The 27,262-nt window shown below is 42.1% G+C and overlaps 3 protein-coding genes across 3 annotated transcripts; 1 reads left to right on the top strand and 2 right to left on the bottom strand.

Annotated features, from left to right (window-relative positions):
* Positions 1-3,867: 3,867 nt before the first annotated feature.
* LOC120046929 (N-acetyllactosaminide beta-1,3-N-acetylglucosaminyltransferase 2) lies at positions 3,868-6,117 on the top strand. Its single transcript, XM_038992477.1, is given in 4 exon segments — positions 3,868-3,900; positions 4,716-4,965; positions 5,047-5,276; positions 5,278-6,117. Coding segments are annotated over 4 exon segments (1,353 nt in total).
* A 933-nt stretch (positions 6,118-7,050) lies between these two features.
* Positions 7,051-15,048, bottom strand: eif1ad (eukaryotic translation initiation factor 1A domain containing). Its single transcript, XM_038993591.1, has 5 exons — positions 14,890-15,048; positions 11,771-11,876; positions 11,441-11,549; positions 9,824-9,932; positions 7,051-7,770 (listed from the first exon to the last, which is right to left on the bottom strand). The coding sequence occupies exons 2-5, from the start codon at positions 11,858-11,860 to the stop codon at positions 7,533-7,535; spliced, it is 546 nt and encodes a 181-aa protein (XP_038849519.1). The 5' UTR covers positions 11,861-11,876; positions 14,890-15,048; the 3' UTR covers positions 7,051-7,532.
* Positions 15,049-15,211: 163 nt separating this feature from the next.
* On the bottom strand, positions 15,212-24,884 carry LOC120047957 (cathepsin F-like). The gene is made up of 13 exons (XM_038993590.1): positions 24,503-24,884; positions 22,330-22,440; positions 20,736-20,817; positions 20,547-20,614; positions 20,357-20,438; positions 20,127-20,240; positions 19,673-19,821; positions 18,657-18,753; positions 18,348-18,548; positions 18,124-18,188; positions 16,442-16,532; positions 16,272-16,330; positions 15,212-16,091 (listed from the first exon to the last, which is right to left on the bottom strand). The coding sequence occupies exons 1-13, from the start codon at positions 24,734-24,736 to the stop codon at positions 16,017-16,019; spliced, it is 1,428 nt and encodes a 475-aa protein (XP_038849518.1). The 5' UTR covers positions 24,737-24,884; the 3' UTR covers positions 15,212-16,016.
* Between the last annotated feature and the right edge of the window lie 2,378 nt (positions 24,885-27,262).

Below are 27,262 nucleotides of genomic sequence, written 5' to 3'. Positions count from 1 at the left end.
GGAAACATCATGCTTTGGGGCTGTTTTTCTGCAAAGGGACCAGGACGACTGATCCGTGTAAAGGAAAGAATGAATGGGGCCATGTATCGTGAGATTTTGAGTGAAAACCTCCTTCCATCAGCAAGGGCATTGGAGATGAAACGTGGCTGGGTCTTTCAGCATGACAATGATCCCAAACACACTGCCCGGGCAACGAAGGAGTGGCTTCGTAAGAAGCATTTCAAGGTCCTGGAATGGCCTAGCCAGTCTCCAGATCTCAACCCCATAGAAAATCTTTGGAGGGAGTTGAAAGTCCGTGTTGCCCAGCAACAGCCCCAAAACATCACTGCTCTAGAGGAGATCTGCATGGAGGAATGGGCCAAAATACCAGCAACAGTGTGTGAAAACCTTGTGAAGACTTACAGAAAACGTTTGACTTCTGTCATTGCCAACAAAGGTTATATAACAAATTATTGAGATAAACTTTTGTTATTGACCAAATACTTATTTTCCACCATAATTTGCAAATAATTCATTAAAAATCCTACAATGTGATTTTCTGGATTTTTTTTTCTCATTTTGTCTGTCATAGTTGAAGTGTACCTATGATGAAAATTACAGGCCTCTCTCATCTTTTTAAGTGGGAGAACTTGCACAATTGGTGGCTGACTAAATAGTTTTTTGCCCCACTGTATATATATATATATTTATTTTTTTACATTTACTTTTTATAGCATTCTCTTCCAGCTTGGTGTTTGTCTGGGGTGGGCTACCGCTGAAGTATTACCCAGTTCAAAGTGTGTGGTTTGCAAATAAAATAAAATCCAAGTTTATTTGTCACGTGCGCCGAATACAACAGGTGTAGACCTTACAGTGAAATGCTTACTTACAGGCTCTAACCAATAGTGCAAAAAAGGTGTTAGGTGAACAATAGGTAAGTAAAGAAATAAAACAACAGTAAAAAGACAGGCTGTATACAGTAGCAAGGCTATAAAAGTAGTGAGGCTACATATAAACACCGGTTAGTCAGGCTGATTGAAGTAGTATGTACATGTAGATATGGTTAAAGTGAATATGCATATATAATGAACAGAGAGTAGCAGTAGCGTAAAAGAGGGGTTGGTGGGTGGTGGGTGGCGGGACACAATGCAGATAGCCCGGTTAGCCAATGTGCGGGAGCACTGGTTAGTCGGCCCAATTGAGGTAGTATGTACATGAATGTATAGTTAAAGTGACTATGCATATATGATAAACAGAGAGTAGCAGCAGCGTAAAAAGAGGGTTTGGGGGGGGTTGGGGGGGGCACACAATGCAAATAGTCCGGGTAGCCATTTGATTACCTGTTCAGGAGTCTTATGGCTTGGGGGTAAAAACTGTTGAGAAGCCTTTTTGTCCTAGACTTGGCACTCCGGTACCGCTTGCCATGCGGTAGTAGAGAGAACAGTCTATGACTGGGGTGGCTGGGGTCTTTGACAATTTTTAGGGCCTTCCTCTGACACCGCCTGGTGTAGAGGTCCTGGATGGCAGGCAGCTTAGCCCTAGTGATGTACTGGGCCATACGCACTACCCTCTGTAGTGCCTTGCGGGCAGAGGCCGAGCAAATGCCGTACCAGGCAGTGATGCAACCAGTCAGGATGCTCTCGATGTTGCAGCTGTAGAACCTTTTGAGGATCTCAGGACCCATGCCAAATCTTTTTAGTTTCCTGAGGAGGAATAGGCTTTGTCGTGCCCTCTTCACGACTGTCTTGGTGTGTTTGGACCATTCTAGTTTGTTGTTGATGTGGACACCGAGGAACTTGAAGCTCTCAACCTGCTCCACTACAGCCCCGTCAATGAGAATGGGGGCGTGCTCTGTCCTCATTTTCCTGTAGACCTAAGGAGAAAATAGACAGACAGCTTATTGACTCTTTATGTGAAATTCCATGTATTATTAGCCAAACCTCTAAAAAATCAACCTGGTCACACCTTTCTTTAATTAACAACGGGCAATGGCCTTTTCAACTGATATTAACTGTATATTTAGCTATATTGTGGCCAGTGAGCATAGCCGCGAGAAGTAGCAGTGTTGAGGGTGCTACAGCACCCTGTGATAAATCAATTGTTTTTTGTTAAATTAATATTATTATTTTATTATTATTAATATTTTTAAAAATATATAAATAATAATCCACCAAATTAGGGGATTAGGTCTTTATTACTCCTGTATGAGCGGAGAAAAATCCTTGTTAGCAGAGCGGGACAAAAAAATCCTCAGCAGCACCCCCACCCCAAAACATCTTCATGCGGCCATGCCAGTGAGTGAACACTAATGGAACATTGACTATTCAGACTATAATTTCCTCTAAAATAGTATTAATAATATTATTATTGTTATCTCTGGAAGATAGTAGAAACGTTTTATTTTGTCATTTCTGTCAGTTTTGGTAGGTTTAGTATCAACAATGAGGGGAAGAGATACAAACTTGAAATACAATATTTGTTGAAGATCCACCCCTGTCTCCCTAGAACCTAATGTATCACATCTCAATGGGTGGTCCAGGTGTCCTCTGACATGGCACAAGTGGGGGCTTGGGCCTTTCCTCTTTTGTCCTTAATTGCTCCTGTATTGCAAGGATGACATCAGAGTGCACCATCAGACCAACTCCTTGAATTACAAAACCCTTGAATTTCGCCATTGTGTTAAAAAAAAACACTGTTTTGCTCAAAACATAATTTTTTTACCCTTAAGTGTATTTATACTTCCAATATCGTTTTTCAACTGGAAATATAAAAAAATGGAGTGGGACTTTAAACTAAATAAACATCAGTAACAAACGTATGGCATCTCTCTTGTTCTAATTTCTGACAAGTTGAGGGGGAGTGCCCTTCGTGTATATATATACCTGCAACTTTTTTTGCTGTATAGGTAAGTTCTTGCTCTACGGCATAGCTGTCGCACAAACGTTTGTGAAGGTGGAGGCCACTTCAGGGGACCATTAGGTCTCAGGGTCGTCTGAGAAGACCAAAGAAAATATCCTTTCATTTTTTTGTATTATTTGATTATATAATTTGCGTTTTGGTCGACTGTTTTTATATCAATTGGCACACGCGATGGATACATTGGGCATATGAAAAGGAACGCTTAAAGCCATATGGGAAAACGTTCGTTTCAAAAGAATAAATCGAGGTAGGTTATGGTGTAATTTACAAATTATTGAGTATGTTTACATGTACACTAATAATTTGATATTTAACTGATTATAACAGTAGGCAGATGTAATCACTTTACTATGTTTATCTTAATAAGCGTAAATTCAAAATCGAAGTAAGCACACCCCGATTAAAACAAATGGTTTTCTGTGTAATTTTTCGAATTATTAGGACGTGTACACACCCTAATCGGTGTTCCAACTGTGTATTTGATCTGCGCATGTCGGAGCCTCACTCTTTAATTAAAGTGAAGTGAGTTTGGAACAACTGAGGTAGTTTTCACCTACAAACTTTATTATGTCCAAAACTCAAAATTGTATTAATTGGCCAAGGCAAAAGCTATTGTAATTAACTGAAATGTGTGAGTCACACCGGAGAGGAAGAGGCGAAGCGAGAGGGACAACTAATCATCGAGTGGCGTTTTTTCTTTGGCACGTAACATGGAGCACAGGGCGTGGATTAGCTAGAGACTGCAGAGCTCGACATTCAAGGCTGCCCGCTGGCCGGCGACATCTGTCTAGAACGCCGGGACAGTTAATCAAGCTAAATTATCAAACTCCAAAACAGAAAAAAGATATATAAAACATTGAAGACGTCTGACGTTTCACACTTATCAACCAGCATTCGGTTTCTAAGCAAAAAATATCAAAACCTTCCCTCTGCCTTACTTGAGTGAGCCCCGCCTGAATAAACTACATCATGGGAACTCTCACCAAGACCGTCTCAGCAGAAGTAGGAAGCTCATAAATTCATCAACGCACGCATTCAAAACTGTTCCACTAGCTTTTCCGTCTTTTTTCATATCACAGTGATGTCATTATTAGCAAAGAAATGTTTACATAGACCTACACTGTAGAGCTGCTTGGTTGTCAAAAAATTACTATTATTTACACAAATCACTTGTTGGTTAAATACAAAATGAATATTGTAATAATGTTATTCTGTAGACAAGGCCTGTGCTATATAGTTGTTTAAAAAACAGATTGATTCCGGAAGCTGTTCATGAGCTATGTCGTTTATTTATCAGCTGAATTTTAACCGTGGCAAGAAAAAAAGAAAAAAAATCGGGAGCACACAACTCATCACACAGCTGATGTCTTCTAATAAGCCCAGTCACTGCTAACATTCCTAAATGCAATCAGCTGCATCATTCTTGGGAGAAGACATGTTTACTGTTGCCTTGTTTTCCACTTTATATTTCAATAGGCCTACACATCACACGTAATGTTTTTACATACGTAAAACCATACTAAATGACTTAAAATCAGAAGTAATTATTCTTAGTTAGTCATACAGCTGTATTGACTTAAGTGACAAAAGATTGCAATAATAAAATCATCCACCTCTTCCCTCCCCTCCTCTCTCACTCCCCTTATATCGTTCATCCCTCTCTCTCCTCACAACTCTTACCCATTTCTTCTTCACTCTTCTCCAAATGTATCTTGCCACCTCTCGCTCTTTCCTTTTCTCTAGTTAAATGGCACAATGCTGTTGCCGGTGGCGACGGGTGCTCCTGTGCCTGTGCTGTGCTCCCTGTGTCCTGGTAGGGTCTCTGTGTGTACGTCACCCTGGCTGTGTGTTATGGTATGACCACCAGTACAGGCCTGAGCAGCCCTGCCCCTATCCCACAAATTCTACCAGAGAGCTTCATTGCACCAGGGCTTACCCTAAATGGCTACCTGGCCCCACACCCCACCAGCTCCTTCTGGGACCCCAAGCCCCATGGAGGGGCCCTCTGGAACCGGCTCCAGCTACACATTGACCGCCATTACAATCCCATCCTGATGCCCAAATCAAGCAAAGAGCACAATGACCATCTTGATACCAATAATAATAATGCTAACTATTTGTAGTTTTCCCTCCCCACCTTGAGTGCAGGGTTCTCTGAGATCAGGAACTTTACATCTCAAATGGAGGATTTTCAGGAGCTGCCCCTGCAGATGTTTGTGTACTCCATGCACTTCAGGGACTACCCTGTCCTCATTGAGCCTGCTAAACTGTGTGGATGTGGGCTAAAGAAGGGGCAGTGCCCTCTCCTACTGCTGGCCATCAAGACCCAGGGCCTGAACTTTGCGAACCGCCAGGCCATCCGGCAGACATGGGGCTTCAGGGGCGACGGGGAAAGGCGGGGTGGTGCGGAGGGTCTTCCTCCTAGGGAAGAACCATGTAGAACCCCATGTGGACATCAGTGAGTTGCTGCAGCTGGAGAACCGCCACTACGGGGACATCCTCCAGTGGGACTTCCATGACTCCTTCTTTAACCTCACCCTGAAGGACGTGCTGCTGTGGGACTGGCTCTCCGCCCACTGCCCCCTGGCACGCTTCGTCTTTAAAGGGGACGATGACGTCCTGTTGCGGACCCCTGCTCTCTTAGACTACCTCCGGGAGCAGACGATCCAGTCAGGGGGGCCCAGGTCAGAGGGTATGAAGGGATTCATGGTAGGGGATGTGATACGAGCGGCTGTCCCCAACAGAGTCAACTCTACCAAGTACTTTATTCCTGATAGTTTCTATAATGGGCTGTACCCTCCGTACGGGGGTGGGGGAGGTGTGGTGTACTCAGGGGAGCTGGCCCTGCGGCTCAACCGTATCTCCCGGAGAGTTCACCTGTACCCCATTGATGATGTCTACGTGGGCATGTGCCTCCATAGGCTTGGTGTCCACCCCATCCACCACCCCGCTTTCCTCACCTTCAACTTCCCCAAGAAAGAGGGGGTAGAGCAGTGTGCGTACCACACTATCTTACTGGTACACAAACGCAGCCGTGCTCAGGTGATGAAGCTGTGGTCGGAGATAATAAGGAGCCAGACAGAGTGCAGCAACACCATCCTGAGAATGGAGAAGGAGAAAAAGAATACACTTCTGATAGATCCATTTAGTGTGAAAGACAACGAGGGACAGGAACTTCTGACAGATCCATGGGGTAGTTCTGGAAATTCAGCTCTATAGTGAGGTAATCACTGACTGGCATAAAACTGACAAAGGATGGATGGTGATGGAGAAGGAATGCTACCACTTGAGAATAGGGAAGAGCCTGCAGGGCCTTCTGAAAGACCCTTGGGGTATGCCGGAAACTTCCACTCCACACTGAGGTAACCACTGACTGGTTGTTATAAAACTGAAGGTGATTGACTGTCGAGAAGGTATGCTGCCATTTGAGAATGTCGGAGATGCAGGGCCTTCTGGGAGAACCACAGGGTACAACTGGAAACTTCCACTCATAGTGAGGCATTCAGACTGGCTTTCCTATTATAAAAAACAGACATATGGTGATTGACTATCAAGGTGTGCTGCCACTTGACAATGGCTAACAGTACCAATTATTACTGTAAACACAACAATGTAAAAAACCCGAGGCTACATTTGAGAAATAGTAGACTGGCTGTTTTAAAACTGACTTAAATGATAGATGGAGAAAGGTATGCTACCAGCTGAGAATGGCCCTGTAATAAGGCCACACAATGTGAGAAACGTGGACCTATATTTGAGAGAAATACTGGATGTTGAAGAAATGTTTGTTTGGAAGTATTTATTGAAGTATAAACCAGAATGACTTAATTGGTAGTCATCTGTGATGCATGTCACTACATACATGTGCATTGCATACATAGCTCAACTGCCTCCTATTGAACAGGTTGTGGTTCCTTGCTGTGGGCATGAATTCTCATGCTCAGTTTCTGGGCTCGGGGGCTAATTATGAGAAAAAAAGATATTAAGGGTTTAAGTCAGATTTATGAGGCGCAACAAACATTTTTAGATACATCGATTTTACTGATTTAACCACTGCCAGTGCATAATTGCCCATTTAGATCTGAGGTTTAGGTATTAGAAACAGGTTAATGAGTAAATAAATGTGCAAATAACCCTCTGACAAATGTTGTGCACTTTTGAATGTTTCTCTGAACATTAAACAAAACTTTAATCTTTGATTATATAATAATGAATCAGACATTAGACAAATGTTTAATTAAACTAAGTTTTTTTCTGATGAAAGACCACAATAAAGATTTTATTACACAATAATTATGTACATAAATTATGACCTCTTCAGTCAGGAATGTCATGGACCAGTTCAATATTTCAACAATTAACCTACTTTTTAGCAGTTTAGCAAAACATGCTAATGTTCCTCTCTAGGACAAGTGGTATGAGTATGATATACCTAACCTATTATGTCCATGGGATGCTAAGTTCAACCACCAAATAAATGGTAAAATAGCAGGATTTTCTGTTTGATTGGATTCATGGGGTGGGACTGGAGAGTATATTCCACAACTTATTCTTCAGCAGCAGTGTATTCTGAGGGCGACATTTGTGTAAACATTGTGCACAGCAGTGTACTGTCTGTTGTAAAGATTTCCCCACTAAAAGCTGCTCTCCACTTTATCCTCTTCCTCCTTCTCATCCTCACTGTCTTCCTCACTCTCACTGTAGTGGACGTTACAGCGGTTGGTGTTGACGAAGAGGTCGCTCTCGTCATCCTCCGAGTCAGTACTGTGATCACTCCCACAATCCTCCTCTACCTTCTCCCTTCTCCCCTCCCTGGGTTGTGGTACATCTGTTCTCTCTTCCGATGGGGGCTCGTCTGTGAAGGCCTCGGGCCTAACAGAAGACACAAAAAAAATGAAAAAAAGTGCCAGCAGAACTCACTTGATTCAGTTATAATTTAACCTTTGTTTAATTGTCTTCTCATTCACAGGTGACGTGTGTGTGTGTGTGTGTGTGTGTGTGTGTGTGTGTGTGTGTGTGTGTGTGTGTGTGTGTGTGTGTGTGTGTGTGTGTCAGAAAAAACAACCTACCACATCCTGTTGGGATAAAGATCATTTGAAATAATTTCTTCATATTTTCACAAGAGCAGGGGGGGAAAAATGTTTAAATCTGGTGTGGTGGTGGCCTTGTAGTTACTATGGCAAGGTAATAGAAGTGCTGACTAAAATGGGGTTTACTGGCTACATGTGTTTCTGCATGTTAATTCTATACGTGGATGTACAGTTGAAATCAGAAGTTTAAATGTATTTGGCTAAGATGTATGTAAACTCAGTTTCACAATTCCTGACATTTAATCATAGTAAAAGTTCCCTGTCTTAGGTCAGTTAGGATCATCACTTCATTTTAAGAATGTGAAATGTCAGAATAATAGCAGAGAGAATGATTTATTTCAGCTTTTATTTCTTTCATCACATTCCCAGTGGGTCAGAAGTTTACATACAGTCAATTAGTATTTGGTAACATTGCCTTTAAATTGTTTAATTTGAGTCAAACATTTTAGGTAGCCTTCCACAAGCTTCTCACAATAAGTTGATTGAATTTTGGCCCATTCCTCCTGACAAAGCTGGTGTAACTGAGTCAGGTTTGTAGGCCTCCTTGCTCGCACACGCTTTTTCAGTTCTGCTCACAAATGTTCTATAGGATTGAGGTCAGGGCTTTGTGATGGCCACTCTAATACCTTGACTTTGTTGTCCTTAAGCCATTTTCCCACAACTTTGGAAGTATACTTGGGGTCATTTGGAAAACCCATTTGCGACCAAGCTTTAACTTCCTGAATGATGTTTTTAGATGACGCTTCAATATACATCTACATAATTTTCCTTCCTCATGATGCCATCTATTTTGTGAAGTGCACCAGTCCCTCCTGCAGCAAAGCACCCCCACAACCTGATGCTGCCACCCGCGTGCATCACGGTTGGGGGGGGGGGTGTTCTTCGGTTTGCAAGCCTGCCCCTTTTTCCTCCAAACATAACAATGGTAATTATGGCCAAACGGTTCTATTTTTGTTTCATCAGACCAGAGGACATTTCTCCAAAAAGTACGATCTTTGTCCCCATGTGCAGTTGCAAACCGTAGTCTGGCTATTTTATGGCGGTTTTGGAGCAGTGGCTTCTTCCTTGCGGAGCGGCCTTTCAGGTCATGTCGATATAGGACTCGTTTTACTGTGGATGTAGATACTTTTGTACCTGTTTCCTCCAGCATCTTCACAAGGTCCTTTGCTGTTGTTCTGTTGTTCCTTTGCTGTTGCACTTTTCGCACCAAAGTACGTTCATCTCTAGAAGACAGAACGCGTCTCCATCCTGAGCGGTTTGACAGCTGCGTGGTCCCATGGTGTTTATACTTGCGTACTATTGTTTGTACAGATGAACGTGGTACCTTCTGGCATTTGGAAATTGCTCCCAAGGATGAACCAGACTTGTGTAGGTTTACAATAATTTTTCTGAGGTCTTGGCTAATTTATTTTGATGTCAAGCAAAGAGGCACTGAGTTTGAAGGCAGGCCTTGAAATACATCCACAGGTACACCTCCAATTGACTCAAATGATGTCAACTAGCCTATCAGAAGCTTCTAAAGCCTTGACATCATTTTCTGGAATTCTCCAAGCTGTTTAAAGACACAGTCAACTTAGTGTATGTAAACTTCTGACCCACTGGAATTGTGATGCATTGAATTAGAAGTGAAATAATCTGTCTGTAAACAATTGTTAGAAAAATGACTTGTGTCATGCACAAAGTAGAAGTCCTAACCGACTTGCCAAAACTATAGTTTGTTAACATGAAATTTGTGGAGCGGTTGAAAAAATTAGTTTTAATGACTCCAACCTAAGTGTATGTAAACTTCCAACTTGAACTGTATATACTGAACTATGGGTCCAAGGTGCACTCACCAGAGTGTGAGTTTCTGCAGGTGCTGAATGTGGTCTCTGTAAAGTATGAAGCTGATTTCTCCCCTCACCTTCTCTCCCTCCTCTATAGGGTCTACAATCACATAGTCACCTGGGAGGGGGAGAGCGATGCCATGTTTACAATAACAAACCAATACTGCGAGGAACACAAAGACATTCATTGTGTTCAGTAGAAACCAATCCAGAGTGCTTCTGTCAGTATGACATTGAGGTGGTTGAACCACAAAAGAAAGCACACTGACATACAGGTATGCAGATAACATATGCAAACTAGCCACTCAAATTCAGGACAATCAGCTTGCTTTAGTGTTTGACTGCCACTGGTACTCACAGGAGCAGTTTAAAAAAAAATCTGCATTGAAGTCTAAGTGGTTTTTCCGGGCTGCCTACGTCCGAAAAAGCCCCCCAGTTTCTGGTCTGGGGCGTAAAGTCACAAGCTCTGCTGGTCGGCTACTGCGTAACAAACTAGCAGTGCCAAAAGCCCTGGTCTGTCCTAGAAAAGCAACGTAAATTACAGCCATTTACAGCTCTAAAATGTGTTTATTAGTTCGATCACCACAGCAAATTATTTTCAAGTTCACTACAAATCAAGGTATTTAATTAAATAGTGATCCATTCTGAAGACTACATTTGTCGTCACACAGGACCAAGTGCTGACAGACCAATCACAGGCTGGCAGGCTAGGAGGATGCTCGCGGAATTCATGTGGTATCTGTTATAGATGCCGAAGTCAATAGCAGCGTTGGGTTGATGCGCTCAGGAAGGATGAAAATGACTTCGTCGACCATGATCCTTTGCTAGTTACGACCATTCTCAAATACTTAAAGTTTCATTAGAGGTTTTCGATAGGAATACGTGGATGACACTATCTACTGGTTTGAATGTCTATGGTCTAATCTTCTATAATATATATATATATATAACGGTACAAAAAAAAACATTCAGTGTAAACTTAAAAAGGTGCAATATTCAGAAGTCGCTCCACCATTTCCTAGTTGTACATTTTATACAAGTTTTCCTAATTTCAGTTTATGCTACAAAACAAGCAGCCATTGTGTAAAGAATCATTGTACCATCTAAACTGCTGTAAAATATATTTTACATAAGGAAAAATATTGTATTTTCAGCTGTTGTACAAAACCGAATGTAAAAGACGCAAAAAAAGCAGTCACTGGTACTTCACGCTATTTCCCGTTAAGTTTAGTTTTTGCATCTTTTACTTTAGGTTTTGTACACCTTCAAACAGCTGAAAATCTAACATTTTTGGTTATTGGAAAGATATTTCACAGCGGTTTAGATGGTACAATGATTCTCTACACTTAGTGCTCATTTAGTCACAAACTGAAATTAGGCAAAAATCTCAGAATTTCTCAGAAGCATAGAAATAGCGCATATAGAACAGATCTACCGTGTCAGAGACCTGGTTTCAATGTGATCTATAACTCACAATTCTATTTGACTTTAACATTTAAAACCACAAAGTATATTGAAAAGATAATTGGCCTATATATTTTAAAATAAGATCTTTAAAAACAAAACAATAACCTTAAGGAATAGGGTGCCATTTGGGATGCACTCTAGTATAAGGGGACATGTTACCTCTCTTAATCCAGAGGTTCTTGCGGAATTTTGGGGGCATGCTGATCAGGAAGTTCTCCCCCTGGGCCGTGACAGCCTCGTGCAGGTTGTTGCCACGACTACCAAGAACCTGCATGGAGACAGGTACAGAGAGAGGGGATTTGTATGACAAAGAAACTGGTAGAATGTGCATGCAAAAACAGGTAATTAACTACAGGTGCAGCTGAGATAAATGTGTGTGTCAGAGTCAGCTTACATGAAGAAAGACTTAAAAGACTTTAAAAAATCTAGGCTAGTCTTTGTTGTGTGTTCAGTAAAACATCTGTCATGTCTGACAGCACAGTTACTAACCCTCACGATCTGTTGGTTCTCTGTAGGTGTGACGTAGTCGTCGAGTGTCTGCTCCTTGACAACATGCTTGCGTTTAGTAGCCTGTGACATCGTTGAAGTTTGCCAGCTGTGGAAAGATCAGTTTTCATCACCACTGTTGTTAGTCAACTGTTCTTTATGAATGTCAGGAGGACAGAATAAGTTACAGATAGCAAAAGTATAATGAGAAGTACAGGCTGCTTCATTCAGAGCACCTGTTTTGACCTCCATATTTTAAGCAAAAATAAAAATACATTGTGGAGGGGGCTTGCCTGTTTTGCATGTTATTTTGGCATTAATACGTGTCATATCAGTTTGCAAACAATGTAAAAAAAAATATATATATATAATATATGGTCATCAAATTTGATCAGTTCTTCATTTAAGTCACAACAATAGACAAACAGTGTGCTTAAACTATTAACACAAAGTATTGTATTTTCTTGTCCATATTGAATACATCATTTAAAACATTCACAGTGTAGGTTGGAAAAAGTATGTGAACCGATAGGCTAATGACTTCTCCAAAAGCTAATTGGAGTCAGGATTCAGCTAACCTGGAGTCCAATCAATGAGACAAGATTGGAGATGTTGGTTAGAGCTGCCTTGCCCTATAAAATAAACTCACAAAATTTGAGTTTGCTATTCACGAGAAGCATTGCCTGATGTGAACCATGCCTCGAACAAAAGAGATCTCAGAAGACCTAAGATTAAGAATTGTTGACTTGCATAAAGCTGGAAATGATTACAAAAGTATCTCTAAAAGCCTTGATGTTCATCATTCCACGGTAAGACAAATTGTCTATAAATGGAGAAAGTTCAGCACCGTTGCTACTCTCCCTAGGAGTGGCCGTCCTGCAAAGATGACTGCAAGAGCAGTGCAGAATGCTCAATGAGGTTAAGAAGAATCCTAGAGTGTCAGTTAAAGACTTACAGAAATCTCTGGAACATGCTAACATCTCTGTTGACGAGTCTACGATACGTAAAACACTAAACAAGAATGGTGTTCATGGGAAGACACCGCAGAAGAAGCCACTACATTGCTGCTGAAGCCACAACATTGCTACGCACGTCTGAAGTTTGCAAAAGTGCACCTGGATGTTCCACAGCGCTATTGGAAAAAATATTGTGGAAAGATGAAACTACAGTTGAGTTGTTTGGAAGGAACACAACACTGTGTGGAGAACAAAAAAAGGCACAGCACACCAACATCAAAACCTCATCCCAACTGTAAAGTATGGTGGAGGGAGCACAACAGAATGGCTTCAAGAGAAGAAAATACACCTTCTGGAGTGGCCCACTCAGAGTCCTGATCTCAACCCAATTGAGATGCTGTGGCATGACCTCAAGAGAGCAGTTCACACCAGACATCCCAATAATATATTGCTCCAAAATTCCTTCTGACCATTGTGCAGGTCTGATCCACAACTACAGAAAACGTTTGGTTGAGGTTATTGCTGCCAAAGGAGGGTCAACCAGTTCTTAAATCCAAGGGTTCACATACTTTTTCCACCCTCCACTGTGAATGTTTAAACAGTGTTCAATAAAGAAATGAAAATGTATAATTGTTTGTGTGTTATTAGTTTAAGCAGACTGTTTGTCTACTGTTGTGACCTAGATGAAGATCAGAACAAATTTTATGACCAATTTATGCAGAAAGCCAGGTCTTCTTCTTGCAACTGTATATATCATTGAGTTAATAAAGCTGCATACAAACATGGTCTCTTTTTTGTTTCCTCGAGTAAGGCAGCTCCAAAATGCAGGTGTTTCAGCCTAGCTCAGTGCTTTCTGTGGTGGTGGGGCAAGCCAGCGGAAAATACAGAGCGTTGCGCATTGATTGGCTCAGTGTTCTGTCACTCATGGGGACACTACGTCACCGCCAAGTAATCAAATCACTTTATATCCACAGTAGCTTTGATTGGACTGATCATGTCAACATCATACTTTCAAAATCTTAGCTAGCAGTCATCATGAATCGAGTCGACATTCTACTGGCAAATCCTTGTCATATGAAGAGAAATAATTAATATGCCAAGGATATATGTATACGGTAGCTAAGAATACTAAGTGTATGTTGTGCAGTAAGCTGTTAGTAGCCCTTACCCTAATAATTTTGTCTATTTTCACAAAATTTTCTGACTTGGTGGTGCACATATAATCTGTTTTTTGAGAAATGTAATCATTGAATATTGTAAGAGCTTTCATTGTCTGCTTTATTTATCCTACGGTTCTGACTTGGTGTACAGGGAGAACACTAAGAACGGCCCATGTTCTGAATTCTGTCGCTGTACATTTCAAAAGTTAAATAACTAAATATATAACTAGGCAAGTCAGTTAAGAATAAATTGTTATTTACAAAGACAGCCTACAGGGGAACAGTGGTTTAACTGCCTTGTTCAGGGGCAGAACTACAGATTTTTACCATGTCAGCTCGGGGATTTCATCCAGCAATCTTTCGGTTACTGTCTCAACGCTCTAACCACTAGGCTACCTGCTGCCCCATATTGACTATGATTGCCTCTTATCTGCTTGTCGTCTCTTTATACCCTAGTTTGTACATCTCAATTCTCAGTAGAAACCACATTTGTTTAATAAAGTCTGCCAAAAGGCACTAAATGAGGCTGAATAGAATCGCTGCCAGACAAGGCTCCGCTGATAGCCAGGTGTAGTAGTGGTATAGTAATTCATGTATGGTTTAGTGTTGTGGCTTTGCTGGCATGCATCCCAATTTCTTTTGCCCCACAAATGTACATGTTAAAATCGCCACTGACAACAGGGTATCGTTTCAAAAGGTCAACCCTTAGCGACGTTAGTGTGACAGCTAGCTAGCTAACGTTACCATCAAATGTATATTTTGTTTGGGCAAAGTAAGTGGCAAGCTGTCCCACGTTAGCTATGTCAAGCAGAAATGCCGGTATCGTACCAACACAAATGGCTAATTGTCAGAATTATGCTTGCTTTTAAATTGTGAAATTATAGAAGATTAGACCATATATTATTAACGTTGTAATTATATATTGCTAACTATATTGCTAACTAGCTAGCAGTTTTCACTAGAGTTAGCACGCACATAAACTTGAAATTAGCCACTTGCTACATACCTTGTAAATCTGAACTGCAAAAAACTTTGTATCTTTACTGTAGGTCAAAGATTCTGGATTGTCAGATGGCATGTGAACTTTGAAAAAGACCTGTTATATCAAATATTAGTTTCCAGCAGCGAAAAAACACGTGCTTCCTTTCCTTTTAGGCACTGCTGACGTAGCTATTCTACTCCAGTTGCATTTTGGGAGTTTTAGTCGTTTTCATGTACGGGGCTTGGCTGTATTCAAGAACCGCATGCTTTTGTGAATATATCGTTTCTCCAATGAATCAACCAACATACGGTGGATATTGACTTCAGAAATTACATTCCACAATGAATAATGGATAAGATATTTTTTTTATTAATGGATAAAATATTTTTTTTATTAAACCTTAGTTTGTCTAGTTACACAGCACTGCAATATGTAACAGATAATAGGCTACACATCAGTCAATGTATGATCCTTTTAAAATAAAATAAAAACATGCAAACCCATTCATTATAAGTACTTGCACAGTGAAGTTGTAAGTTGTAAACTAAGGGGAGAGATTGACGTTATGTGGTATTGCACAGAACATGTTACAACAGACGGAAAGTCTAGCAAAAATGCACAAGCATTAATTCTACACTAGAGCATCAGCACAGAGACTAGTCAGATGCAGGGGAACATAACAGACACTAAACAGCATGACTGAAGTCTAAATATATGACATCCCCTTTATCATTATGACTCTGTTATTGTAAAAATATGACCGAAATTACCTCTGCCTAAAACACAGCAATTCAATTAAAATATCCTTAAAGGCTAGTAGTAAAATCACAACAAAAGATCAGTGTTACCTTAGAACTATAGCTTCATCGGAGCTGGTTTGTTTTGAAAGAGAAGAATGAGGTATGAATGAATGCTGCTTCCCCTATTTAAGTAAGCTGTCAGCAGGTCTTCCAGTGCATTGTGCAGTGTTCTGACTACACAATTAGGGGGGTAGGGTGGTGAGTAACGTTGCAGTTCTGTCAGCTTGTAGGTAGTGTGTGTCTATATGTTTGGGGGGGTGTAGGATTTGTTTTTTTTATCCCAGGTGAAGATTGGAATAAAATATTATTCAGATCACGTGTGTGTGTGCACGCGTTTGTGTGTCATATCGCCTAGTTCACAATAGCAGATGAGCACATCTTGTTGATTCCACAGAGCCTGGATCCTCTGTACAGGTAGTAGTAACCCTGGGGAAGGAACACACAACAGGACATGTCAGTCAATTAATACACAAATACACATGTCAAATGTTCCAAGAGTTCAGGCATGACTAGGTATTATGCATGCATTGTAAACAAATACACTCTGTTTACAAATGCACGCATAATGCCTAGTCATAGAGGTTCAGTGTGACAGCTTTCTGTTACCTGTTCTCCATAGTCCTCTCCCCAGCTGTTCTTGATGGCCCAGAAAGGTTTGCCTTGACCTGTACACAGAAACAACCAGATACACATGAGTCACACATTCAGACTCATCACAGTGTTGTTATTAAGATAAGTTAATGTAAGGTAAATGAGTAGTTAAGTGTCAGTCTCACGTTCTCCGTAGCCCACGAGCAGCACTGCATGGTCAATCATCCAGGGGTTGCAGAAGATCTTCAGAGGGTGGGACACACCCTTCCTGTAAAACTGAGGACAAACAACGAGAGAAAAGCAGGTGGGATTAGATAGATAGATATTAGTCACTTCATTGTTCAGTTGTGTTTTAGTGATGCTAATTTAAGTTACATTAAGATATGACAGGCCTCCCGAGTGGCGCAGGCGCAGCGGTCGCAGTACTTGAGGCATCACTACAGACCCGGGTTCGATCCCAGGCTTTGTCACAAATGGCCGTGACCGGGAGTCCCATAGGCTGGCGCACAATTGGCTCAGCATCGTCCGGGTTAGGGTTAAGCGGGCGGGTGTAAAGAAGTGTGGTTAGGCAGGTCATGTTTCGGAAGACGCATGACTTGACCTTCGCCTCTCTCGAACCTGTTGGGGAGTTGCAGCGATGAGATAAGATCCTAATTGGATATCACAAAAAGGAAAAAAATAAAAGAAGAAGAAGAAAGATATGGCAGTGGTGTTACCTGCAGGGGTTGGAACCAAAATTATTTTCCAATCGTTTCATTCTGGACAGAACCACTTTTTTTTTGTTTCGTTCCACTGTTCCGACCAGCAAAATAAAGTTCTGAACCGGTTCAAACCCTAAAAAAGTACCGGTTTATATTGTTCCTTTCTGTTCCTTTTTTTATTAATGTTTTTTACATTTAACTCATTAAATTACTTCACCAATCAGTGCGGAAAGAGCAGGCAAGCTAGTTGTTTACATGTGTGATGGACAGACAAGTGTAGCCTATGGCGCAAGATGCGACTGAAACTTTGCAGTTGGGGAGAGAGCGAGAGAGGTTTGAGGAGGAGGCTTGAAGCACTGGGCATCTTGTTATGACATATATTGTATGAATTAGGTCCACAGAATTATACCTAGGAGAAGTGGCTTCTATGTAGGAACTTTGAACGTCCATTGAGCTAGCTAGCAAACAAACTTGATTTAGCTCAGGGGTGTCAAACTCATTCCACGGAGGGCCTAGTGTCTGCAGGTTTTTGGTTTTTCCTTTCAATAAAGCCCTAGACAACCAGGTGTGGGGAGTTCCTAACTAATTAGTGATGTTAATTCATCAATCAAGTACAAGGGAGGAGCGAAAACCCGCAGACACTCGGCCCTCCATGGAATGAGTTTGACACCTGTGATTTTAGCTAGCTAACAAGCTTGTGTGTGCAGAGAATTAAAAACACCTTTTTGTAGTTAATAAATCCAATGTGATCACTAGGCCTATAGTATCCTTAACTAGCATTGAAAAAGTTAATCCATTCTTCTCTAGCTAATAAAAAATCTCTCTCCCTCCCTATCTTCTGAATCAAGCCTGTAACGTCAGTATAGTAGCCTATGCTTCAAAAATAGGAAAGGGGCAGGTATTCTAAATACACACAGGTGAAGATTTTCAGCTTGCAGGCAGACACTGGAATACGTTTCTGAGTGACAGAGTGAGGGCTTTGCATAGGCGCTTTGTTGCGTTTTGTTGTGGGACTAGAAAAAAATGCCTGGAACGTAAAATAACGTTATTAACCGTTCCCATGCTTTTAAATGAGTGGTTCTGTTCCGGGAACAGTATGGATCACTTTCATTGCAGGTTCCGTTTCTGTTCCTTCTGTTCCATGAACCCATTCAACCCCTGGTTACCTGCATTGCGAAGGCGTTTAGGGCCACAGATACTGGTCCATTCTCAGCCAGCCAAGCAGCAATTTCTAAACATAAAAGGGGAAGGAAACCAAGATTAACACGTGGCCAACCCTCCTCCATATGTACCGCATCGTTCAATCTTCATCCAATCCTTCAACCTATCATCAGTGTCTTTATCTCTGTGTACCCTACCCTCTCTCTCTTTCACCTCTCCTCCCACTCACCGTTCTCGTCCTTGGACAGCTCCACGGAGCTGTTGATGTAGGCAGTGACTTTGTCGGTGGTGAAGTCACAGCTCTGCTTCTTGCCGGTGTAGGTGTAGTCAGTCTCTGTCTCCAGACCACCCAGCTTCTCGATGGCTTCATATGCATTTGATGGAAGCCCGCCCCCACACGCCTGGTCCACAGTATCACAGTCCACCAGCTCTGTGGGTGATAGGACATTGAACCAATCAATTCAAAACTGTTATGGAGAAAAGGGAAACTGTACTGTTGTACAGGTAAGTGTATGATACCTACTATGCGTGTGCTTACCTTGCTCAGAGAGAGACACTAGTTTACCCGTTTTCACAAACCACTGGCCCTCAATGTTTCCTGTCACTGAGAATGCCCAGCAAGAACCACACATGCCCTGCAATACAAACACAAGCCACATAATCAGCCATACACACATTTTTTTTACATTTTACATTTTAGTCATTTAGCAGACGCTCTTATCCAGAGCGACTTACAGTAGAGTGCATACATTTTATTACATTTTTACATACTGAGACAAGGATATCCCTACCGGCCAAACCCTCCCTAACCCGGACGACGCTATGCCAATTGTGCGTCGCCCCACGGACCTCCCGGTTGCGGCCGGCTGCGACAGAGCCTGGGCGTGAACCCAGAGACTCTGGTGGCGCAGTTAGCACTGCGATGCAGTGCCCTAGACCACTGCGCCACCCGGGAGGTCACACACAGGCATTACCTACCTCCATATTTTCCATGAATTGTGTCATACCTACAGTATGAATGAAAGTATGACTTTTGCTTACTTAAACTTATGTTTAGTGAAGCATCAAAGAAGAGTCATGAATACTTTGAATGCTATATAAAGTATTTTTAAGTTGTTATTTGTCCAATAAATAAATCCATAAATCCAATCATATATACACATTTACAGTCATACCTGTAGTCATCTCCAGTCTGTAAGTGTCACGCCCTGACCTTAGAGATCCTTTTTATTCTCTATTTGGTTAGGTCAGGGTGTGACTAGTGTGGACAATTTATGTTTTCTATTTCTTTGTTGGCCTGGTATGGTTCCCAATCAGAGGCAGCTGTCTATCGTTGTCTCTGATTGGGGATCATATTTAGGCAGCCTTTTCCCACCTGTTGTTTGTGGGATCTTGTTTTTGTGTAGTGCCTGTGAGCACTCCGGTACTTCACATTTCTGTATTTGTTTTGGTGAGTTTCAGTTATTAAAACATGTGGAACTCTACGCACGCTGCTCCTTGGTCCACTCATTTCAACGAACGTGACAGTAAGACCATCTCTAAACCCTGTCCTACCTGGTTCTTGACAGGGCTGACAGCCCCATGCTCCCTCCAGTCCCAGCTAGGCGGGGCAGGGCCATGGGGCATGGCTGCAGGCTTCATGGACTGCTGGAGGTTCTGCTGGCTCAGCAGGGGGTTCAGGTACAGAGTCCTAAACTCCTCCTCTGGACGGTGAGAGACAGAGGTTAGAGGGAGGAGAGGAAGAATATTAGGATTATTCACAGTGTACAGCTGAGGAGTTGTACTGTAGCCTTTTGGAATGAGCTATGTAGAAGTGGAATTACTCAACAGGTTAACTAACTCTGCAAGGGAACATGTTTCAAACTGTCACAGAATCACACACACACACAGGATGTTCTGTTGCTCCACAGAAGAGCAGACGGTGACCTCTTCGGCACGCTCAGTAGATGTTCTGGAACTGCATCGGGTTTATTAATCTACATTCCCACACATGCACACACACACACACCTGTAAGGTCGCTGAACTTGGTGACCCCGTACTCGGCTGTGCCCAGATCCAGAGACTGGAGCTTCTCAGCGGTCTTCAGGTTCTCATGGAAGATACGCAGCCGCCAGTCAGTGTCTGTAGCAGCAAAGGTCAGAGGTCAGACAATGTTATGTTAAGATGTTTTACCTTATCATCTGTGGAGGTGGATGGACGATGTTGTGTAAAAAATGTCAATCCATCATATCTCTCACCCTCTTGGCTGCTGTAAGTCCTATTGTATCTGACCATGAACTCTTTGAACTGACCCAGAAGCTCCACGAAATACTCTGTCTCCTGTCACAAAGTATAAGTTAATTATTGACAAGTAAATGAAATATACGCATACAGAATAAACAAGAAAACACACTCAAACACACATACAAGCGCTACGTTTTCTATTACCTCAACTGGTTTGCTGGTGGAGAGGGATAGAAATTCTACTTTGTTGGTCTCAACTGGTTTGGGATCAACTGAAACGCAAGCATCATGAAAAACAATTAGATGTAGCTACGAGTATTTATAGAAACAATCCTAAACAAATAAAAGCACAAAGGTACATTTAGTTCCCACAGTTAAACCTTTGACACTAACCTGCTGGCTGGCACTTCTGTTTGAGAAGGGTGGACTTGCTCTCCCAGGGAATGTCCCAGACCTCAAACACACACACCTCCGTCTGACAGAGAACATGTCAGCGGAGAAAACATGGTTAGTGAGATAATCTGTGTTTATTTTATTGGGCTTCTGTGTTCATGACTTGTTTATAAACAGTGTAATGGACCACCCACACAGAGAGTGTGGTGAATAAGGTGCAACAGAGTCTCTTCAACATCAGGAGGCTGAAGAAATTTGACTTGGCACCTAAAACCTCACAAACTTTTACAGATGCACAATTGAGAGCATCCTGTCGGGCTGTATCACTGTCTGGTACGGCAACTGCACCGCCCGCAACCACAAGGCTCTGCAGAGTGTGGTGCGGTCTGCCCAACGCATTACCGGGGGCAAACTACCCGCCCTCCAGGACACCTACAGCACCCGATGTCACAGGAAGGCCAAAATGATCATCAAGGACATCAATCACCAACGCTACTGCCTGTTCACCCCGCTATCATCCAGAAGGCGAAGTCAATATAGGTGCATCAAAGCTGGGACCGAGAAACTGAAAAACAGCTTCTATCTCAAGGCCATCAGACTGTTAAACAGCCACCACTAGCACATTAGAGGCTGCTGCCTATAGATATAGACTAGAAATCACTGGCCACTTTAAGTAATGGAACACTAGTCACTTTGATCATGTTTACATATCTTGCATTACTCATCTCATATGTATATACTGTATTCTATACTATTCTACTGTATCTTAGTCCATGTCGCTCTGACATCGCTCGTCCATATATGTATATATTCTTAATTCCATTCCTTAGTTAGATTTGTGTGCATTGGGTATATGTTGTGAAATTGTTACATATTACTTGTTAGATATTACTGCACTGTAGGAGCTAGAAGCACAAGCATTTTACACCTGCAATAACATCTGCTAAACAGGTATATGTGACCAATAAAATGTGATTTGATTTGATAATAGAATGTAGTGTATGTTTGTGTGCGTTTCAGAGAAATGCCTGTGTAAATGATTCCCGTCATGGGAATGGTAAAGCACATACATATCCTTTGTATGCGACCTAATGTAAACATCCAACAACAGTCTATTTCTGAACCTATACAGAAGTTAAGTAGAGGGGGGAACACTATGAACACATTGTTTCCTTGACCTTGGAGACATTTCCGATTCAGTTTCTGCTAAGTCATGAAAACAAATAAGGGGTAGCTGACTGCTTGTGCACATAGCTGCAGCAGGGGATAACAGTGTGTAAAATTCATGACAAGTTATTTATCACAAGGTCCTGGTCACATGACTAGGGGAAGGGAGAACAGACGGATAGAATAATAACCTACAATAGACCCAGATACACACAATGGTCTTGATACTGGCCACTTCAGTGTTGACAGTTTATTTACATTCGTGGTTTAGGTTTTGCCAATTTTCAATATTGTAAAACGTTGGGTTTTGATTTGATGAGGAGGACTGACATTAGTTTCGCTGTATTTTCCCTATAACACTATCTCCCTCCAACAACCCACACTGTTATCATCCCAAGACAGAAAAACAAACCCACACAGGCCTCACCTTCAGGTTGTGTTCCTCTGGGTAGAAGTCACAGGTCATCAGTCTGGCAGCCTTCTTACACTGGGTGTTACTTAGCTCCACCATGATGCTATATCGGATACCCTTCACCAGCTACAAGACAGACACACACAGAGACAACATACAGAGACAACACACAGAGTCAACACAGAGTCAATACACAGAGACAACACATATAGTCAATACACAGTGAAGGTTGGCCTCTTTGAAAAATAAACTAAATCAACTCTGCGGTTGTTGTTTTGCCATCTGGCTTACAATTTAGCTCTGACGTCACTTTCAAGACCAATATATTGCATTTATAGGCCTAGCTAAAGGGGCTGATTATGCTGGAAAATACAGGTCTCTTATTCAGCAGAGCTCTAACTGGCTAGGAAACATATAGTTGACTTCACTAAAGCTCCCATTAAGAAACATATAGTTGACTTCACTAAAGTTAATCTGAAAAAGTAGTTCACTACATCCAAACTACTTTGTGAAGAAATTTCATATGTAAATCTGAAATGTCAGGGTACAAATTGCAAGACAGATGACTTTGGATTCATATGTTAACATAATGTGTAATTTAGCCTATTAAACACAAAAACTATGTTTCAAGTAAGAATTAGGCAGGTCAGACACCGAGAAGGAGATTCTTGCCTACTTCACCCATATTTTATTTTTGCTAAAAAAAGTTGTGTGTAGTTCCAGTAGTTAGCTACACTGCTACATGGCAACAAAAAAGTAATTAACTGGCTCAGAGCTGATATGATTGTCACGGGTCTCAGGTATGTGTAATTGGAACTGACTTGTCCAGAAGGGCCCGTGCAGAGCCGAACACAACTGCTCCAGTAGAGAGAGAAAGACATTTTATTATTTATGCTTTTGCTCTTGCTTTTCACTAGAGTGGAGCATGGCCGTGTAGCTTGTAGCTTGTTGTCCAACTTTTTAGACCCTTGAAGACCTCTAGTTCTGACGCTCTAGAACAGGTTGGTGGGTTCTGACGTAGGCGGCCGCATATCTCCTTAATGGCTGGTTGTTTACATTCATTTTTTATTTAATAGGCAAGTCAGTTAAGAAAAAATATGATTTACAATGACGGCCTACCCCGGCCAAACCCTAACAACGCTGGGCCAATTGTGCGCAGCCCTATGGGACTCCCAATCACAGCCAGTTGTGATACAGCCTGGAATTGAACCAGGGTCTGTAGTGATGCCTCTAGCACTGAGATTCAATGCCTTAGATCACTGCGCCAAACAACATAGCATGGCAGCAACACATGAAAACACAACATGGTGGCAACACAACATGACAACAACATGGTAGCAACACAACATGGCAGCAGCACAACATGGTAGCGACACAAAACACGGTACAAACATTATTGAGCACAGACAACAGCACAAAGGGCATGAAAGTATAGACAACAATGCATCACGCGAAACAGATTGAGTCTTTGATTGAGTCTTTGAATGAAGAGATGGAGATAAAATGGTCCAGTTTTCGTGTTTTTTGCAGCTCATTCTAGTCGCTATATAGCTGCAGCGAACTGAAAAGAGGAGCAACCCATGGATGCGTGTGCTTTGGGGACCTTTAACAGAATTATAATGTTTTTAACCTTTATTGAACTTGGCAAGTCAGTTAAGAACAAATTCTTATTTACAATGACGGCCAACCCCGGTCAAACCCTAACGACGCTGTGCTAATTGTGCGCCGCCCTATGGGACTCCCAATCACAGCCTGGATTCAAACCAGTGCCTTGGACTGCTGCGCCACTCGGGAGCAGTGACTGGGAGAACGGTTGTTGTATGTCTGGGAGAACGGTTGTTGTATGTGGAGGATGAGGGCTACAGTAGGTATATCACATAGGGGGAAGTGAGGCTAAGAGGGTTTTATAAATAAGCGTCAACCAGTGGATCTTGCGACGGGTAGATAACCAGTTTACAGAGTAGTGTAGAGTGCAGTGATGTGTCATATAAAGAGCATTGGTGGCAAATCTGATGGCTGAATGGTAAAGAACACCTAGAGTAGCCGCTCGAGAACACCCTCGAACAGCCCACGATACAGTATTATCACCTACAACCACAATGGACATTCACTTGATTTTAGGCTATTATTATGAGATAAAAATATATATATAAACAAATAACATTTTCACAACACTGGTGTAGTCTACCTGTTTACTGGCAGAGAGGATCTTGCTAACTCTACGAACGTGCATCGTATTGGACCCCATGTTATAGCGCTCCTCTGCAAACTTCAGTGCCTTCTTCAAACCTGGGTCGTTTTCCGACAAACGGACAGAAGACCCGGGTGCCCCCATTAAAGTGTCATCCAAATCGGCCAGAACCGAGGCCAAAACCGCCAGGGTTAGGCAAAGGATAACGGGGCAGCGAAATCCGAAATCCATCCTGTCTGTCTGTAGAGCAGAAAAAGTCAAAGGGACAGTAAAAGTCAAAGGGACAGTGAACGGTAAGATTATAAAACGGGATGTTTGTTTTCCCAGTTAACTATCATCCGACATTGCGACAAGAAATCAGCAGACCAGGGTTGCCAGGTCAAGCGAGAATTTTTAGCAAATGACCACTCAAAACCTGCCAAAAGGCCTGAAAACGAGCACTTTTTTTTCACAGCAAGAGTTGCCATATCTATACAATAAACCCTTTTTCCATAATGTTATCGAGACAATTAAGAAGGAATGTCATAGTAACTTGTAATGACGTTAGAAGAAAAATCGGGTTTTCTCAAAATAATTATTGCAATCTATGACATTTGACAATCTATGACATTATTATGTGACAAGAGAAAAGATAATTCGCCCTTATTAATTAACTCGCTTAACTGCTATTATTAAGCAATGAGGCACACGGGGAATTGTATATGGCCAATATAGCACGGCTAAGGGCTGTTCTTAAGCAGATGCAACGCAGAGTGCCTGGATACAGCTTTCAGGCACCCCGGGGTGCCTTATTGCTATTATAAACTGGTTACCAACGTAATTAGAACAGTAATGTAAAAGTAATGTTTTGTCATACCCGTGGTATATATGCCAATCAGCATTCAGGGTTCGAACCAGGTTTATAATTGTAAATAAATCCCCTTTGCATGTGCATAACTATAGATAAATCCGACAGGAGAGTTTGAGTGATGAAAGTTGGACAGATGATCTCAAAATCCCTGAGCAAGAAACACTTGAATGAACATAAAAAAATAATGTTAGGCTATTTTCTGGCAATTGTGCTGTTATTATGTTCCAGATGTTAAGACTAAGTTAAGACTAAATCGTTATAAATGGCCCATTTATAATATGTATATGAACTGAATATGCTTGTCAACAGCTGCCAGTGTTTCTTTTTTTGAATTTGTTTTACCTGTAACTTAGTCTGATTACTGTTACAGTCAATCTAATGTGTCCATAATAACACAAGTCTACAACAACAATAAACTGAAGTTGTAGGCGATTTATTAAATTGGTTTGCCAGCTCCAGGTAGGCTACACAAGTGGCACACATCTTTCCGAGTTTCCGAGTTGGTCCTGCCGTACATACCTACACGTACGCTACGGTCACATGACGCAGGCCTCCTAATTGTCCCTAGAATTTCTAAGCAAACAGCTGGAGGCAGGGCTTTCTCCTATAGATCTCAATTTTTATGGAATAGTCTGCCTACCCATGTGAGAGACGCAGACTCGGTCTCAACCTTTAAGTCTTTACTGAAGACTTATCTCTTCAGTAGGTCATATGATTGAGTGTAGTCTGGCCCAGGAGTATGAAGGTGAACGGAAAGGCTCTGGAGCAATGAACCGCCCTTGCTGTCTCTGCCTGGCCGGTTCCCCTCTCTCCACTGGGATTCTCTGCCTCTAACCCTATTACAGGGGCTGAGTCACTGGTTTACTGGTGCTCTTTCATGCCGTCCCTAGGAGGGGTGCGTCACTTGAGTGGGTTGAGTTACTGACGTGATCTTCCTGTCTGGGTTGGCGCCCCCCCTTGGTTTGTGCTGTGGTGGAGATCTTTGTGGGCTATACTCGGCCTTGTCTTAGGATGGTAAGTTGGTGGTTGAAGATATCCATCTAGTGGTGTGGGGGCTGTGCTTTGGCAAAGTGGGTGGGGTTATATCCTTCCTGTTTGGCCCTGTCCGGGGGTATCATCGGATGGGGCCACAGTGTCTCCTGACCCCTCCTGTCTCAGCCTCCAGTATTTATGCTGCAGTAGTTTATGTGTCGGGGGGCTAGGGTCAGTTGGTTATATCTGGAGTACTTCTCCTGTCTTATCCGGTGTCCTGTGTGAATTTAAGTATGCTCTCTCTAATTCTCTCCTTCTCTCTTTCTTTCTCTCTCTCGGAGGACCTGAGCCCTAGGACCATGGGTCAGGACTACCGGGCATGATGACTCCTTGCTGTCCCCAGTCCACCTGGCCTCGCTGCTGTTCCAGTTTCAACTGTTCTGCCTGCGGCTATGGAACCCTGACCTGTCCACCGGACGTGCTACCTGTCCCAGACCTGCTGTTTTCAACTCTCTAGAGACCGCAGGAGCGGTAGAGATACTCTTAATGATCGGCTATGAAAAGCCAACTGACATTTACTCCTGATTATTATTTGACCATGCTGGTCATTTATGAACATTTGAACATCTTGACCATGTTCTGTTATAATCTCCACCCGGCACAGCCAGAAGAGGACTGGCCACCCCTCATAGCCTGGTTCCTCTCTAGGTTTCTTCCTAGGTTTTGGCCTTTCTAGGGAGTTTTTCCTAGCCGCCGTGCTTCTACACCTGCATTGCTTGCTGTTTGGGGTTTTAGGCTGGGTTTCTGTACAGCACTTCGAGATATTAGCTGATGTACGAAGGGCTATATAAAATAAAAAATAAAATAAAATTGATTTGCAATGACTCCAGTGATATCGTAATTTCAACATATGTATTATATCAAATTGTAGCCTA

Source organism: Salvelinus namaycush, chromosome 5, assembly GCF_016432855.1.
Source record: "Salvelinus namaycush isolate Seneca chromosome 5, SaNama_1.0, whole genome shotgun sequence".
Classification (NCBI taxonomy): domain Eukaryota; kingdom Metazoa; phylum Chordata; class Actinopteri; order Salmoniformes; family Salmonidae; genus Salvelinus; species Salvelinus namaycush.
Note: the sequence above shows the minus strand (reverse complement) of the source record. Positions and strands in the feature narration are given on the sequence as shown.